The sequence below is a fragment of the Megascapheus bottae genome, chromosome 1 (assembly GCF_031878675.1).
Source record: "Megascapheus bottae isolate mThoBot1 chromosome 1, mThoBot2.hap1, whole genome shotgun sequence".
NCBI classification, from domain to species: Eukaryota; Metazoa; Chordata; class Mammalia; order Rodentia; family Geomyidae; genus Megascapheus; species Megascapheus bottae.
The window spans coordinates 27,436,276-27,454,279 of record NC_143509.1 but is presented as its reverse complement, the minus strand read 5'-3'; the positions used below and the strand labels follow the sequence as shown (position 1 = coordinate 27,454,279).

Sequence of the window (18,004 nt, the reverse complement as noted above, 5' to 3'; positions counted from 1 at the left end):
CACTTGCTAGGCCAGCACCACGCTGCAGCCCTGCCCTTTTCTGGTTATGTGTGGGATTGAGATCTGGCTTCCCAATCAGATGCCCGGGAGCCACCACCTCCTACCTCAGGCTTCCAAGTTCTTGCCTCGACGACAGGTGTGTGCTTGTGCATATGCATGTGCATATGTGACACCTGTGCATGTACCTGTGTGCGCATGTGTGAGAGTTCCTGTGTGTGTGCATGCGTGGATACCAGTGTGTGTGTGTGCATAGAAGTACCTGTGCGTGCACGCATATATGAGGACCTACCTGTGTGTGCCTGTATGTGCATGCATGAGTATCTGCATGTGCCTGTGTGCACGCATGTATGAATCTCTGCGCATGCGTGTGCGTGCTTGAGTGCAAGCACAGGCGGGAGTGCATCCACGTGCCCATGATGGCCCAAGCGTGAGTCTCTGCGCATGCGTGCATCCCTGTGCGCATGCGCGCGCGTCCCTGAGCAGCCTGTCGACCAAGCGCTTCCCGCGCCCGGCTGGTCCGGCCCAGGCGCCTCGGGCGTAGCGTTCGTCTCCTTCGCACACATGGAGTCGGTTCTGGACGCGAGCTTTTTCCACGACCCTTCCGGGAGGACGCTGAGGATGGGCTCCCGCGTGGTGGGGGCCGTGGCGACCTGGGAGAAGAAGGCGGGCTTCACGGACGCCGTGGCCTACACGCTGGAGAACGTCCAGGTTTGCCGCGCGCGCCTCGCCCCGGCCCCCCGGGAATCACGGGCCCCCCCTGAATGAGGGGGGGGACAATGGAAGCCATTCTCTCCCTAGCTACTGGAGAAGACCCAGCACCCACGCACGCTGGCACACGTAGGTGCACGCGCCCTCAGGCGCCTCGGCCAGCAGGCCCGCGTGCGCCAGCGCGCATGCGCGCCACGCGTGCGCACACAGGCGCGCCAGGCCTGGCGCCACTGTAACTTGACAGAGGCCCTTGAGAAAGAGGAGATCTGTTGGTAGCGGATACCTCCCCGCAGAAACTCGTCCAGGACGGCCCTGTGTCAGTCCCCACAAGCATGGTCCCCTGGGGGCGGTAGTCACTTGTGGCCTGGGCTAGGACAGACTGGCTTCATGAGTGGGAAGATTTCCTAATTTAGTGCCAGCACCCAGTCGTCCCCCCCACCCCGGGGCTCTGGGCTTTCTGGCTGGGGGAGGCAGGGAGCAGAGAGAGAGAGAAAGGAATAGAATCCTTCAAAGACAGCTCCTCCATTCTGAATCCATCACTGCTCCTTCAGATAGATTGTTGTGGAGGTGGCACTCAAGGCTGGGACGCTATCCCTTAGCTGTTTCCACTCAAGGCCAGCCACTCTACCACTCCGAGCCACAGCTCTGCTTTTGGCTTTTTGGTGTTATTTGGAGAGAAGAGTGACATGGACTTTCCTGCCTGGCCTGGCTTTGAACCGTGATCTCCTCAGCTTCCTGGGTAGCTAGGATGCCAGGTGTGAGCCACTGTTACCTAGCAACACATTGTTATTTTGATACACTTTCCCTGCCCCTCCAAGAAAAAAAAATGTCTGCACATTTGTTCATATTCATTCTTCCATTATCCAGCAATCTTGCACATGACAGGATCACTCCTCTTCTAGACATCTCCTGAAGGCACGCCATAGGTGCCCAGTGAAAGCACAGTGAGCTGGCTCACGCCTGTCATCCTAGCTACCCAGGAGGCTGAGATCTGAGGATCACAGTTCAAGGCCAGTCCAGGCAAGAAGGCTTTTTATCTCCAATTAACCACAGAAAACCAGAGGTGGAGCTGTGGCTCAAAGTGGCAAAGTGGTAGCGCATCAGCCTTGGGCAAAAGAACTTAAGGACAGTGCCCAGGCCTTGAGTTCAAGCCTCATGACCCCCCCCCACTCACACGCATGGACACAGAGAATAATGGAGCAAGTGAGTGGATTTGTGGCAGGTCCCATCCGCACACACCATAGTTCTGTGTCCCCAGAGAGCGCACAGCACATTGCATAGCCCCAAGTGGCTCTGTGTTTGGTCCCGTTGATTCCATTGGAGAGTTCTCAGGTGATTTGTTCTTTGGTCTTTTCAGCCAAAACAGAAGTCTGAGAGGCCCATCTGTGTTTCCTGGAGCACAGACATGGAGGAAGGGAGGTGGATGCCAGCTGGTTGTGTGATTCTAGAAGCATCTGAGCTGCACACTGTCTGTAGCTGTCGTCAGATGGCCAACTTGGCTGTTATCATGGCTTCTGGGGACCTCACGGTCAGTTCTCCAAGCATCTGATTTAAAAGCTAGAGATATTTTTTTTTTCCAGCTAGTACTAAAGCTTCAACTCAGGGCCCAATACTCTTGCTCAGCTTTTTTTTTTTTTTGCTCATGGTGGTGCTCTACCACTTGAACCATGTCTCCAGGGCAGCTTTGGGTTAGTTAACTGGAGATAAGAGTCTTTCAGACGTAATGGCCCAGGCTGGCTTGATCCTCAGATATTAGTCTCTCAAGTAGTTATTACCAGGTGAACTGCCAAGACCCAGCTTCCAGCTCATTTTACCTGCGGAGAGCTGCTGTCTTCCTCTTTCCTGCCTTCTCAAACGCTCATGGGAGCATCTCACTGGAGAATCTCAATTACACTCAGGATCTCTAAGGGACTCTGGGAAATGTAGTTTGTAGGTATCTCTAGCACCATCAGTGGTGGATTTGTATGTAACAGAATTAGAGCTGGGCATTGATAATTCATGCCTATAATCCTAGCTACTCTGGAGGCTGAGATCAGAGGATGGTGATTCAAAGCCAGCCAAGGCCAGGAAAGTCCATAATATTTTATTTATTTGTCTTTTGTGGGGCTTGAACTCAGGGCCTGGGCACTGATCCTGAGGTCTTTTGCACAAGGCTAGTGCTCTAGCTCTTGGAGCTACAGTGCCACTTCTGATTTTCTGGTAGTTAATTGGAGACAAGAGTCTCCATGGACTTTCCTGCCCAGACTGGCTTTGGTCTGTGATCTACAGATCTCAGTTTTCTGAGTAGTTAAGATTACAGGTGCAAGCCACCAGCGCCATGATATTCTTATCTTCAGTTAACCACTAAAAAACTGAAGTTGAAGCAGTGGCTTAAATAGTAAAATGCTAGCCTTGAATGAAAAAGCCAAGTGAGAGTGCAAGGTCGTACACAGGAAGCGATCTGAGGATCTTGGTCCAAAGCCATCCCAGGCAAGAAAATCGATGATAGTCTTATCTCTAAACCAGAAAGCATCAGAAGTGGAGCAATGACTCTGGTGGTAGAACACCAGCCTTGAGCAGAAAAAGCCAAGCGAGAGTACATGGCTCTGAGTTCAAACCCCACAGTACTCCTGTATGGCGGGGGAGGGGGGAGGGAAGGAGAGAGAGAACTGGGAATGAGGTATACCAATGGGTTCTGAAGAGTGGTAATAGGTGGTATGTAGTTCCTTCTGAGTGCCAGAGGGGAGTGGAGGCCCTCTCTTCCGGATCCGGGGATGTTGGCGATTCCTGCCAGGAGGCTCTGTTCTGAAGAACGACAATGGGTCTCTTTTGCGACAGAGGGACTTCTCCTTGCACATCATCAGCCATGTGGGCACTGCCATCTCCCTGCTGTGCCTCATCTTGGCCATCGCCACTTTCCTGCTGTGCCGTACGCTTCGCAACCGTAACACCTACCTCCACCTGCATCTCTGCGTGTGTCTCTTCTTGGCCAAGACGCTGTTCCTGATTGGGATAGACAAGACCAACCACCAGGTCAGCATCCCTTAGTCGGGGCCAGTGTTCCCTGCCCTCTGTCACCTCCCCATTTTCCTCTGCTCGTCCTTGCCCTCTTGCCCGCCTCCCACAGGGCCTTTGCACGTGCTGGGCTTCATGTCTCCCCTAGCTGACTTCTTGTGACAGGTGTTAGTATCTGTGGAGACCGATATTCCCCGGTCATGCTAGGAATCATGATAATCCTGTCTAGATTAAAAAAAAAACACTGTTTCTAAATTATAGTAATTTAGCCTTTGCAAGAGACACATGGCTTTATGTAGAGAGCTGTTTGGGTTTCTTGTGTGTGAGTGGGAGGTCACACTCCCCACCAGGCTGCCACAGGTGAGTCTCTACTCCATTCTCTACTCCATTCTGCCTTTTCCTTTCCTGTGTGTGTGTGTGTGTGTGTGTGTGTGTGTGTGTGTGTGTGTGTGTGTGTATGTGCACACTCATGCGCCAATCCTAGGGCTTGAACTCAGGGCCTGGGGTGCTGTTCCTTAGCTTTTTCATTCAAGCACTCTACCACTTGAGCCCACAGCTCCACTTCCAGCCTTTTGGTAGTTAATTGGAGATTACAAGCATGAGTAGCACACCTGGTTATCAAACATTCTTTCCCCCCCACCACCACCATGGGGCTTGAACTCTGGGCCTGGGCACTGTCCCTGAGCTCTTCAGCTCAAGGTTAGCACTCTACCATTTGAGCCACAGTGCCACTTCTTGTTTTCTGGTGATTAACTAAAGATAAGAGTCTCACGATTGGCCGGGAGTTTGGCCTAGTGGTAGAGTGCTTGCCTAGCATTCACGAAGACCCAGGTTCGATTCCTTGGTACCACATACATAGAAAAAGCTGAAAGTGGTGCTGAAGCTCAAGTGGTAGAGCTCTAGCCTTGAGAAAAATCCAAGGACAGTGCTCAGGCCCTGAGCTCAAGCCCAGGACTGGCAAAAAAAATAGTCTCACGATCTTTTGTGCCCATACTGGCTTTGAACTGCGATCCTCAGATCTCAGCCTCCTGAGTAGCTAGGATGACAGGAGGGAGCCATCAGCGCTGGGCTTCAAACATTCTTAAGTATAGGGTAGAAACTCATTATGGGTGGCACTGGAAGTCACGTGTCCTGGGAGACCTTCAGGATGGACAAACACAAAAGCTGTCACCATCTCGAAATAGCCTTGCCTCTGATTGCCGACCATTGTGTGCTTCTAGAACTATCCGTGGAGTGAACGGATGGGCTGCATGTATGTGGGAAATGCCGTCATTGACGTCCCTCTGCAGCGTCCCTTCCCCTGCCCTCTCCCTGGGGAAAGTCCTGCCATGCTTCTCCTCCACAGATGGGCTGCGCCATCATCGCGGGGCTTCTGCACTACCTTTTCCTGGCGGCCTTCTCCTGGATGCTGGTGGAGGCGGCCATGCTCTTCCTCACCGTCAGGAACCTGAAGGTGGTGAATTACTTCAGCTCCCGTGATGTCCAGATGCTGCATCTCTGCGCCTTTGGCTATGGGTTCCCAGGACTGGTGGTTGCCGTCTCCGCCAGCGTGCAGCCACAGGGTTATGGCATGCACGATCGGTGAGCAGCTCCCCCCTCCATCTGCTGCCAGGGTGGAGGGTGAAAAGGGGGTGAACAAGGAGTAGCGACAGGACCATGCCAGCCAGCTGGCTGGACTCTTTACTCTGCCCAGATGGCACCCTGTGGGTGGTGGGGAGAAGCTGCTCCAAGGAAGGCAGCCCCAAGCCTTCAGGTGTCCAAGGCCTAGAAGCAAGGCTCAGCTCCAAACCCTGATGCTCCAGGCTTCAGAAGACAGAGAGTTATGAATCTGCACACTGGGGTTGGAGGTGTGTGTGTCTGTGTGTGTGCTCACACACACATACTCACGCATGTATGTGCTCCTGTCCTGGGGCTTGAACTCAAGCTCTAGGCATTGTCCTGTACTTTTTTGTTTAAGACTAGTCCTTGAGCCACAGCTCTACTTCTGGCTTTCTTAGGGTACTTTAGTGGAGATAAGAGTCTCCCAGATTTTCCTGCCTGGTCTGGCTTCCAATCATGATCCTCAGATCTCAGCCTCCTGAGTAGCTAGGATTACAGTTGTGAGCCACCAGTTCCCAGTTTGGAGCTTCTTGAGCTAAGCTCTAGCCATCAGTGGTGGGGGAACTCAACAGCTTTAATAATCCCCAGCTTCCAGCAGCAGTGTGTGGCAGTGGCAGATGGAAACAACCACTGGTGTCTGGTGACTGCTGCTACTTAATCTTCTCCTTGTGTTACCTGCTCAGCCAATTATGGGAAAAACATGCAAATGAAGGATCTTGTTTGCACCAATCACAAGTCTCCCATGCAAATGAAGGTCTGTTTTGCACCAATCACAGCACAGTCTCTTATGCAAACGAAAGTCTGTGTTTTGCACCACTTCCAGGCTTTTTGGTTGATCATCAGTGAAAGTACTCTCTTTTGACCCTGGTGAAGGTGGCTGAAGAGTCATTAGAGTTCAATATCCTGTGGAAGCTGTTTGAAGGCATCTGTGAGGTGTTCAAGGCAGCTGGGTTGGACTGCGGGCAGTCCAGGTTGGCTTCTTGGATGATATTCCTTTGCTCAAAGCAGCCATGGCACTAGGGAAGGGACTGACAGCTGTGAATTCGAAATTCAGTAAACACCTCGTCTCCAACATCTTCAATAAATAAAAGGAAAACTATAAACATTAACATACACACACACACAAACAGTGCTTGCAGTGAAACTTCAACATTAACAGTGATTTTTATTGCATTTAACACCACTGTAATGATCCATAACTTTTACACCAGTGTCCAAGGATGAAAGGATTTCTGTAATCTGTCTATTTAGGAGACTGAGGTCTGAAGACCACAGATTAAATCCAGCCTGGGTAGAAAAAGTCTGTAAGACCCTATTCCACTTAACCACTGAAAGAGGCAGAAGTTGAGCTGTGGCTTAAGTGGTAGAGTGCCAGCCATCAGCAAATAAAAGATAAGATAGACCCTTAGTGAAGCCCCAGTTCTCAAAAGAAAAATGACTTTCTGCTGGATATGACACTAGTGCTGAGATTTGAATGACATGGTGCAGGGGAATTTTCTAGGAACATTTGCCTCTGGGAGAAGGTTGTGAAGGATGAGACACAGAGGTACCACCTGTACCCCCGTCCTGAGAATTTCATCTAGATCTGCCCTCCCCTTGCTGTCTTGCCCGTCAGTGCACACGGGACAGCTGTGAGCTCAGGCCGTGAGACACGTGCTCACGCCTCCCATCTCTCTCTACAGCTGCTGGCTGAACACAGAGACAGGCTTCATCTGGAGCTTCTTAGGACCGGTGTGTGTGATCATTGCGGTAAGCATCCTGTCTGGAGGAGAAGCAAGGAGAGCTGAGGATACTGGCACAAGCCTGCAGCAGGCAGAAGGCCCCGTGGCCCCCCTGAAGTCTTGAGATATCCCAGTTAGAGCAGAAGCGCTCCGTCTTGTGGCTTTGCTTTCAAGCTGACATGCAGAAGCCTTTGGGAAGAACTGACGTGTTCTTCCTATTTGGTGCTTTGGGAAAAATGGGTTCTGTCAGCCTCTCTCAGCAGAGATGTTGAATGAGAGAGAGAACAAAAGAAACATAAAAAGAGCAATGGTGGGTGGACGTCCTGAGACTTGGGGTGAGCTGAGGACTTGAAGACAGAGGCAAAGGGAAGCCTGAGAATGCTGGGCGCCATTCCTTCGCCTTGTGGCTTCTCCGTCTACCCTTTATCTCCTCCGGTGATGTTCTTTCTGACTGTCACTCATGGTGACTTATCCTTGTGTCTTTGTATTTCCTTCCTTTGTTCTTTTCCTTCTCAAGTTCATTTCTGAGTGATGTAAACCCTGGGGCTCTCCTCCAGGGGGGCCCAGGAGAGGATTTGGAGTTTGGGAGGAGATATGAGTTGCCTTGTGGTGTTCACAACTGTGAACGACGTAAAGTTGTTACAGTATCAGAGTAGCTTCAGGGTTCAGATCAAGCACACACTATCCTGATCTCATTCAGTTTCCTGTCTTTCTTGCAGAAGTGCGTGCGAGATAGATAGATAGATAGATAGATAGAGAGAGAGAGAGAGAGAGAGAGAGAGAGAGAGAGAGAGAGAGAGAGAGAGAGAGAGAGAGAGAAACGAACCAAACTGTGGCTTGAGCTCAGGGTCTGGATGCTACCCTTGAGCTTTTCCTCTCAAGGCTAGTTAGTACCTTCCACTGGAGCCACAGCTTCACTTTCAGCTTTTTTTTTTTGCCAGTCCTGGGCTTGAGCTCAGGGCCTGAGCACTGTCCTTGGACTTTCTCAAGGCTAGAGCTCTACCACTTGAGCCTCAGCACCACTTCCAGCTTTTTTCTATGTATGTGGTACCGAGGAATCGAACCCGGGTCTTCATGCATGCTAGGCAAGCACTCTACCACTAGACCAACCTTCAGCTTTTTGCTGGTTCATGGAAGACAAGAGTCTCATGGACTTTTCTGCCCTGGCTTACTTTGAACCGTGATCCTCAGATCTCAGCCTTTTGAGTAGCTAGGACGACAGGTGTGGGAGCCACTGATGTGTGGGGTTTCCCTAGTTTGATTCTAAATTATGGGAAACATCTTGTAGAAACAAGATAAAGAGGATCCATTAAAGACGATTCTCTTGGGTTGGGTGGAGTCTGGCAGCAAGGGACTCGTCCCACTATCTCGTGCATGTGGCTGAGTTTCGAGGCCAGGCAGGGGTGTGCAGAACCTTGCAGCAAAAGCAAGAGGGGGCTCTGGGCAGCCCTTCATTGGCACAGGGGTGCTGCAGGCCAGCCTCCTAGACGTGGGGTGTCCCGTGTGAGTGGCGGGGTGTGCTGGCTCCAGAGTGGCAGCCTTTCCAGGTCACAATCTGGCTTCATGGCTTGGTTTCTAGAGATGAGGGGGAGGGTTCCTTCTGCACAGGGGGACCAGGATTGTGTGGTTCTGTGTCCAGCCCCTGACTCCTGTGCTCTACTTTGTAGATCAACTCGGTGCTTCTGTCGGTGACTCTGTGGATCCTGAAGCAGAAACTGGCCAGCGTTAACGCAGAAGTCTCCACGCTCAAAGACACCAGGTGCAGCCAGCGTCCTCTCCTGCGCTTTGCCCCTTCCCTTCCCGTCCCCTTCCTTCTTTCCTTCCTTCCTTCCTGATTTCTTGCTTTCTTTTTTTTTGCTCCAGTATTGGGATTTGAACTCCAGGCCCACCCTGTTCCCATAATGTATTTGCTTAAGCCTGGTGCGCTACCACTTGAGCCTTACAGCTCCACTTCCAGCCTTTTAGTGACTAACTGGAGATAAGAGTCTCGTGGACTTTCCTGCTCAGTCTGGCTTTGAATTTGGATCCTCAGAGCTCATCTTCCTGAGTAGCTGGGATGGCAGGCGTGAACCACTAGTTCCTGGTTCACTCCACATTATGTTATCATTGAAAGGCCCGACTGCATCACGGGGAAAGCACATGGGGGGAGCACCAGTGTATCAAGGCAAACTCATCCACATTGGCATCAGATCTCTGTGCAGAAGCCAGGAAGACCTGGAATGGATTTCTGAATGCCCTAAGAAGACATGGCAGCTGCCACAGTTACTCTGCCCAGGCTGGCTTTGAACCACGATCCTCAGATCTCAGCCTCCTGAGTAGCTAGGATGACAGGAGTGAGCCACCAGCAGCATATATCTCCTAAAAACATTGTAGAGGGTGCCAGTGGGAACTATTGAGGAGGAAATGGAGAACAGGATGGATAAGAGTGATGTGGCTGGTATACATGTGTAGAAGAAACGAAACAAGCCTCTCCTGCATGTGACAGAAAAAGGAAAAAGAAAAGTATACAGAGATTGGCTAACAACCAATGTTGGCAGGTCTGTGTGGAAAATAAATGAAAAGAGACTGTAATTCAGTCTACTGTATGTCCATCTGGAAATACCCTGATGAAATCCCTTTCTATATGTGCAATTTTTTAAAAAATCCAAGAGCAGACCTTGAACTTGATATCTGATGCTCTTGCTCATTGAAGGGCACCCTACCTCCTGAGTCATACCTCCAGCCCCTCTGTGTACAGACAGTATATGCCAAAAGCCAGGAAGTAGGGTGCGTGCCTGAATTCTCAGAACACAAGGGGCTGAGGTAGGAGGAGCTAAAGCTTGAGGTCAGCCTTGGCTATGTAGTAAGACCATGTCAAAAGGAAGGAAGGAAGGAAGGAAAAAGAAAGAAAGAAAGGAAGAAAGGAAGGAAGAAAGAAGGAAAAGCAAGGAAGGGAAAAAGAAAAGAAAAAGGAAGGAAGGAACTCAGGTGCCAGTGGCTCACACCTGCCTATAATCCTAGCTATTCAGGAGGCTGAGATCTGAGGATCGAGGTTCAAAGCCAGCCTGGGCATGGAAGTCCAAGGGACTCTTATCTCCAATTAACCACTAGAAAACTGAAAGTAATGCTTTGGCTCAGAGTGGTAGAGCACTAGCCTTGAGCACATAAAAGCTCAGGGATAATACCCAGGCCCAGAGTTCAAGCCCCACAACCGACAAAAAAAATGAAAATAAAAAGCGCTTGGAATTGCTGCCGGTGGGTGAGTGCAGGGTATTATGTGTGCGTTTCCAGACTGCTGATGAGTATGCTCTTGCATAATTTAAGATAGTGGTGGTTTCTGTCTGGTGAATTTCATCTCAGGGACAAAAGACTTTCTCGCTGCTCCCTCCCAAGGACTCCACCATTCCCCAGCCCTGCACGGGCAGAATTTCACACAGTGCCCATCCTGGCTGCCCATCTCCCCTACCCCGTGCCACAGCCATCCCCTGCAGCGCCAGCTCCCCACGCCAGGCTGGGAGACTTCCACTTTCCTCCTTCGAGTGTGCACTGCACTCGAGGCCCTTTTGGGGGACAGGGCCCAGCAGGTGCACGCCAGCTCCCACCAGTAGGGCTTTTTTGTTTTGTTTTGTAAATCTTCCAGGTTGCTGACCTTCAAAGCTTTTGCCCAGATCTTCATCTTGGGCTGCTCTTGGCTTCTGGGCGTTTTCCAGTTGGGCCCCGTAGCCAGGGTCATGGCGTATCTTTTCACTATCACCAACAGCCTGCAGGGCGCCTTCGTCTTCCTCATACACTGTGTCCTCAACCACCAGGTACAAGACTGCCACTGGCCCACCTCCCCGGCCCCTCCCCTCCCCCCCGGCCCTTCCCCTCCCCACACCCTTTTCCCTGGCCTCTGTCTCCAGGTGCGAGAGGAGTACCAGAGATGGATCACCAGGAAGGTAGAGCCCAGCTCGCAGTCCCGGACCTCAGGGATAGCGCTGTCCTCCACGCCCTCCACAGCCAAGATGGTGAGCGGCCGGGCATCTGTTCCTGGGTGCTGATTGGAAGGAAGGCCTGCTGCCCTGTGACGCTGGGAGTGTGTCAGGGACAGCGTGTGGGCTGTGAGGCTCGGGGGTGTACCTCAGGGGTCAAGGAGCCCTTTGCCTACGTGCCGCCCCAGCCCCAGCACTGGGAGAAAGCTCTGGCCTCTCCCTCATCTGAAACTTAGCCAGCAACCTGTGGGCTTTCTGTTGTGCTATTTGCATGGTGGCAAAATGGCTGCACAGCTCCAGATGTCACCACTAGGTTCCAGACAAAGAAAGAAAAGATGAGGTGGGAACAGAGACCACGTGCCTTGCATGGATCAAACCTAGCTGCAGAGGAAGCTAAACAACTACAACAGAAGGACGTGTTGACTGGAGGCCGTGGCTCATGCCTGTAATCCTAGCTACTACTCGGGAGGCTGAGATTTGAGGATTGCAGTTCAAAGCCAACCTGGGCACTAAAGAATGTGAAACTCATCTCCAGTTGACCCCTAGAAAATGGGAAGTGAGGCTGTGGCTCCAGGGATAGGGCGGTAGCCATGAGCTGAAGAGTTCAGGGACAGTGCCCAGGCCCAGAGCTCAAGGCTCACGACCCACCAAAAAAAAAAAAGACATGTTGGCTTTGTAGGTCTGGAAGGAGAGCTGCCAGGGGAAAGTAGGCAGGGGCAGCTTCTGGCTTGGCCAGCAGGGCCTGCCATACCCAGAACAGTTACTTTTAAACATTTCTTTTCTAATTTAGTTCATGCTCACTAGTGGCTCATGCCTGTGATCCTAGCTACTCAGGAGGCTGAGATCTGAGGACTGCAGTTCAAAGCCATCCTGGGCAGGAAAGTCCACGAGACTCTCCAGTAAACCACCTGAAGGCTAGAAGTGGCTCTGTGGCTCAGGTGGTAGAATACCAACCTTGAGTGAAAAAGGCTCAAAGCTGGGTATGGTGGCTCACACCTATAATCCTATCTACTTAGGAAGCTGAGATCTGAGGATCTTGGTTCAAAGCCAGCCCAGGCACTAAAGAACGTGAGAATTTTATCTCCAGTTAATCACTTGAAAATGGGAAGTGGGGCTGTGGCTCATGGGTAGGGTGGAGAAACATGCTTCACTTTTTAGATCTTGGGTGCTATATTTCTCTCAGTGTGTTTCTGCTTCTGTCAATGAGACACTCGAAATGACAGTTTTATCCGTGTGATGATTCAGATGAGGAAGAAAGTCTCTTCTGTTTCCAGGACTAACACTTTGCTTCCTGCACTCAGCAAGCAGCACTGGAGAGTGCTAAGTGCCTGGGGGACTTCCTTGGAGATTGCCTCTCCCTGGCATAGTGTGTGAACTCAGGAACATGCCAGCGTGGAGCACGGATGGCGGCCATTTCCCAGGGATCCAGGCACTGCTCTGGGCCCCATTCGTACCCACTGTGCTTAGTGATGCTCTGAATTTCCAGTGGCAGAGCAGAGGGTACGTGGGAGGCTACCATTTTGTGCCCTCTGCTCTGAGTGCTGTGTCATGGGTTGGGGACAGAATAGCTTGCAATAAATGGTTTTCCATGTGTCTGAGTGATTGAAACTAAGACAGAAACCTCTTTCTGCTTTATAAAGCAACTCACGCCTGGTTCATGTCTATCATCCTAGCTACTCTGGAGGCTGAGATCTGAGGATCACAGTCCAAAGCCAGCACGGGCAGGAAAGTCTGTAAGACTTTAATCTCTCCAATGTAGCCATCAAGAAAGCTGGAAGTGATATAGAGTACCCACGTCCTGAGTTCAGGCCCCAGGACCAGCACCAAAACAAAACAAAAAACACAACAAATAGGTCAACTGAGATGAACCCAGCTGAGAAACCCAGAAATCACAAGTCTGGATTTACACTCTAGACCAGAAATACCCAGAAACTCTTGTGACTTGGCAGCAGTTCTCAGCCCACCTTCCTTCCAATCTTGAGTGCCAGGGAGGGAACAAGGGGGTGCCTGATTTAAATGTGAATGTCATTCCCCCAAAACACTCTAGAACCTCCTCTTCTTAAGAGTGTTGCCCATCAACCAGCAATCCAACTATCTGCCCATCCATCATCCATCCACTCACCCATCCACCCACCTATCCAGCATCCACTGGTCCATCGTTTATCACTCATCTGGGCATGCATGCAAGCATTGAGCACAGAGGTGTATGCCAGACAGTGGCTCTCTACCCCTCCAGCCTGCACTGAATCTACAACCATTCCTGTTTTCCAGGGTCTTGCAGGGACCCAAGCATGCTGTTTCTGAAGTGAACAAAGACAAATGTTCCATGCAGGCCTGAGTCAGGATGACATGAAATCACTCTACTACTTGAGCCACAGCTCCACCTCCAGCTTTATGCTGATTTCATTGGAGAGTCTCCCAGGCTTTCCTGCCTTCAAATCTTGATCTTCAGATCTCAGCCTGCTGAGTTGCTGGGATGCCAGGCGTGCGCCGCCAGATGTGGCAAGAAACATTTCTTTAGAAAGACTGACAATAGGGAAGCGGTATTTGAGTGTTGTGCTTTGGGTTTACACCCAAAATAGAATAGTTTTTCCTCTTTTTTCTTTTCAATCTTCTGTGGGAGCTGATAAAGATCTGCCAGCGGTTAGAATTGGAGGCAGCTCCTTGCAACAGCTTGTTTGTGTTAGCGACACCAAAGCAGAAGCAGCTGAGTCAAGTCGAATGTATTAGATGAGGAGGGCTTTGATGAGAGGAGTGTTTAAGTGGGTGCTAGAGTCCAGGAAATCAGTAAGGGATGATGTCTGACTCTGTGGGTTGTGGGGAGGGTCTTATCACACCTGAGGCTAAAGAGAGGCGGGAAGGGAGGGTTACAGGGGTCTGGAAGGAGGGGCTTTAGCCTGCAGCAGTGGTAGAAGCCTGCCTCTGATCATAAGCATATTTTCGACAGGGAAAAGGAAAATGTTTTCTTTCTTTATTGGTCATGGAGCTTGAACTCAAGGCCTGGGTGCTGTCCCTGAGCTCTTCAGTTCAAGGCTAGCCCTTTACCACTGAGAGCCACAGCTCCACTTCCAGTTTCCTAGTGGTTCATTGGAGATAAGAGTCTCACAGACTTTCCTGCTCAGGCTGGCTTTGAACTGTGATCCTCAGATCTCAGCCTCCTGAGTAGCTAGGATGACAGGCGTGAGCCACTGGCACCCAGTTAAATTCTTTCTCCAGACCTTTTCTCTCTCTCTCTTTTTTTTTTGGAGTTGCCATTAGCCAGAAATGGTGCTAAAAAAACAGCAGCGTGGGGTCTCATGATGCAGATGTTGAAGGATGGTGTAAGGCCAGGTGTGGGAGTACATACCTATAGTCCCAGAGAGTCCAGAGCTGGAAACAGGAGGAGCGTGGTTCAGAAAATGAAGGACACAACTTCAAACAAATTTTCAAACACTGGAAGTGGAGCTATAGCTCACGTGTTCAAGCACCAGCCTCAAGCATGGAAACCCTCCTTCCCTCCCTCTTTCCCTCTTCTTCTTTCTGTCCATCCTTCCCTCCCCCTTTCTCTCTCCCTCCCCACTTTCTTTTCTTTTTTCTGTGTGTATGTCTTGTTCACTGGGTTTGAACTCAGGGCCTAATCACCATCCCTGAACTTTTTCCTCAAGGCTTGCACCCTACCACTTGGGTCACAGCTCCACGTCTAGCTTTTTAATGGTTCACTGAAGCATCTCACAGATTTTCCTGCTGGAGCTGGCTTCCAACCTCCGTCCTCACATCTCAGCCTCCTGAGTAGTTAGGATGACAGGCCTGAAGCACCGGTTCCCAGCTTCAAATTAATGTTTCAATGCGATTCACCTCATTGGGGGTCCTGAACTATTTAAATAGCTCTTAACAAAAAAGCACCAGTGGCTCACTCTACTCAGGAGACTGAGATCTGAGGGTCATCATACATAAGCCATCTGGACAGGAAGGTCTATGAGATTCATCGCCACTAAACTACAAAAGAAACAAAAGAATGTCGGGCCCAGTGGCTCGCACCTGTAATCCTAGCTACTCAGGAGGCTGAGATCTGAGGATTTTGGTTCAAAGCCAGCCCAAAGACTCTTACACCCAGGCCCAAAGTTCAAGTTCTACAACAGACAAAAATTTAAAAAAAATTCTTGTTAAACACGTCATTTGAAATATGATGTAAAAATCAAGGTCAATAAATTATTTAATAAAAATAAAAAATCAGAAGTGGAGCTGAGGCTGAAGTGGTAGAGCTCTAGCCTTGAGCCCAAAAGCGAAGGGACAGTACTCAGGCCTAGGGTTCAAGGCCCAAGACGAGGAAAAAGAAAATAGAGAAGTAGTGGACATTGCATTATTGGCACACACCCTAATAAACAACTCAGCTTTCTCACGCAGTCCCAAGATGCCCTGAAAAGCTGGATTTCAAGATAAGTGAGATGTACTTCCTCTTCATTAGCACTTGAGGAGGCAGCAGACTGAGGAGAGGCTCAGGCTCCGGCACCTTGGGGTAAGTGACTCGGTGTCATTTTGCTTGGGCCCTTGAGTTAAGAAAAATACCTTGGCGTTAAAGACATTCCTTCTCCTGCTCCTGTGGCTTTCTTGTGTTTGAAAGTCTGCTGGATGGGCATCTAGCCCGGGTTTGATCTTCCATTTCTGTGTGAGTGGAAATGGGGTGGAGGGGTAACATATGGTGGTCTGCTTTAAGCATGCGCTAAAAAAAAATAAGGCTTTAAGAAGTAAAGGTTGTTTAGCCCGGCGCGGTGTACACCTGTAATCTCAGCTACTCAGGAGGCTGAGATCTAAGGATCTAGGTTTAAAGCCAGCCGGGGCATAAAAGGACCTGACACTGTTATCTCCAATTAACCTATATTAAATGGGAAGTGGGGTTTGGCTCAAGGGTATGGTGGTAGCCTTGAGCTGAAGAGCTCAGGGACAGCGCCCAGGCCCAGAGTTCAAGCCCCGTGATCCACCACCAACAACAAAAAAGCTTTTAAAATTTTTTTTTCTCTTTTGGTGTCTGGCATTGTGGCCCACTCTTATCATCCTAAGCTCCTCGGGAAGCTGAGATCTGAGGATCATGGTTTGAAGCCATCCTGGACAGGAAAATCTGGGAGACTCATCTCCAGTTAACCACCAGAAAACTGGAAGTCATATTGTGGTTCAAGTGGTAGAGCACTGGCCTTGAGTGAAAAAGCTCAGGGACAGAGTCCAGGCCCAGAAATCAAATTACAGTGTGCACACACGCATGTGCGTGCACACACACACACACACACACACACACACACACACACAGAAAATGCAGGACTATAACACACAGTGTGGTGGACTGTGTATCATCATATAATTCTTCTCTTCCTCCCTCCTTTCCTCCCTCCCTCCTCTTTCCCTCCCTCTCTTCTTCCATCTTTCTCCTCCATCCCTGTAACTGCTCTGAGTTTTCTGGGGCCAGGGGACTAGGTCATCAGGCCTGCCTGGCCTGCTTCTTCCTGGGTACCAGGGGCCCGTGCATCTGGGCCCTGGGTCAGGGATGAGGGGCAAAGTCACAGATCTACCAATCGTAGCTAAGTAAGCTGAGACGGCCTTGAAGCAGTTACAAGGCAAAGTCTGTCCTGGAGTTTGTGGATCTGTGCCAGGTTGAAGCCAAGTGACCCTGGGCTTTGATAGGGGATGGGGAGAGCTTCTGTCAGGTCTGGGCTAGATGTAGACAGGGGGTGGTGTTGAGGTGCTGATGTGTTCTGGGCACCTGTCACCATCCTTCTCCACAGCGGGGGCAACTGGTGGCTCCTTTCAGAGCATCAGCCAGGCAGGAGAGGCTGTTCCTGAACTATGCAAGTGTTCAAAGGCGGCCTCCCTGCGTGTGCTCATGGGACATACAGAGGGTACCCAGCCAGCACCAGGCAGGCCCTTCTTGAACTGATTCAGTAGATTTTCAGAGCACGTTATCTTTATTTAATACACCCTGAAAATTTGCTATTGTGCGTGTGCGTGTGTGTGTGTGGAAGTGTCCTGGGGCTTGAACTCAGGGCCCAAATGCTATTCCTTAGATAAAGTTCAAGGCTGGTGCTCTACCACTTGAACTACAGCTCCACTCCCAGCTTTTTGTCGATTAACTGGAGAGAAAGAGTTTCATGGATTCTCCTATCCAGATTAGATTTGAACCACAATCCTCAGATTTCAGCCTTCTGAGTAGCTAGGATTACAGATGTGAGGTTCAAGAGTCCAGCTTAGAAATATGAGCGTAAACGCCAGTTTTCCACTGGCACTACCTTAAGAGAGAGAGTGCTTGAAAATTGGTAAAAGTGTACCCATAATGCAAACACTTGCCACAGTGTTGTTGTGGTCGTCGTTGTTTAAAATCTTTGAGGGGTTGGAGGCATAGCTCAGGTAGTAAGAGTACCAGCCAATGAACACAAGCATCAGACACTGAGTTTGAATTCTGGCTTTGGACACACACAAAACATTCTTTGAAAGGTACATGGGGCATGGAATACTTGTTATTTTGTCCTTCAGATGTGAAATTTTTTTGTCAGTCCCAGGGCGTGAACTCTAGGCCTGGGTACTGTGTCCTTAGGCTTTCTTAAGGGTAGCATTCTACCACTTGAGCCACAGCACCACTTCCAGATTTTTTTTTTGTATATGTGGTACCAAGCAATTGAACCCAGGGCTTCATGTATGCTAGGCAAGCACTCTACCACTAGGCCAAACTTATGGCCGTGAACTTCTTTTTTTTTTTTTTTTAATATAAAGGACCTCATGCCAGGTGCAGTGGCTCATGCCTGTAATTTTAGCTACTTAGGAGGCTGAGATCTGAGGATCAAGGTTCAAAGCCAGCCTGGGCACAAAAGGACCTGAGACTCTTACCTCCAGTTAACCTCTAGAAAATGGGAAGTGGGGCTTGGCTCAAGGATAGGGTGGTAACCTGGAACGGAAGAGGCATGCCAGATGCCAGGGAAGAGCCCATCAAACAGCTCAGCATGCTCTCTCTCTGTGTATTTCTGTCTCTGTCTCTCTGTCTGTCTTTCTTCGTAACAGGGATTAAGCCCA

General features: G+C 50.2%; 1 protein-coding gene across 1 annotated transcript in view; it reads left to right on the top strand.

The window, feature by feature from the left end:
* The window catches only part of Adgre1 (adhesion G protein-coupled receptor E1), a 40,135-nt gene extending 24,682 nt beyond the window's left edge, over positions 1-15,453 (top strand). Inside the window, 9 exon segments of the mRNA XM_090329009.1 lie at positions 527-708; positions 2,066-2,236; positions 3,526-3,720; positions 5,048-5,283; positions 6,984-7,050; positions 8,690-8,781; positions 10,642-10,810; positions 10,904-11,008; positions 15,356-15,453. Of these exon segments, the coding sequence (XP_090185135.1) occupies positions 527-708; positions 2,066-2,236; positions 3,526-3,720; positions 5,048-5,283; positions 6,984-7,050; positions 8,690-8,781; positions 10,642-10,810; positions 10,904-11,008; positions 15,356-15,391 (1,253 nt within the window). The 3' untranslated portion in view covers positions 15,392-15,453.
* Positions 15,454-18,004: the final 2,551 nt, after the last annotated feature.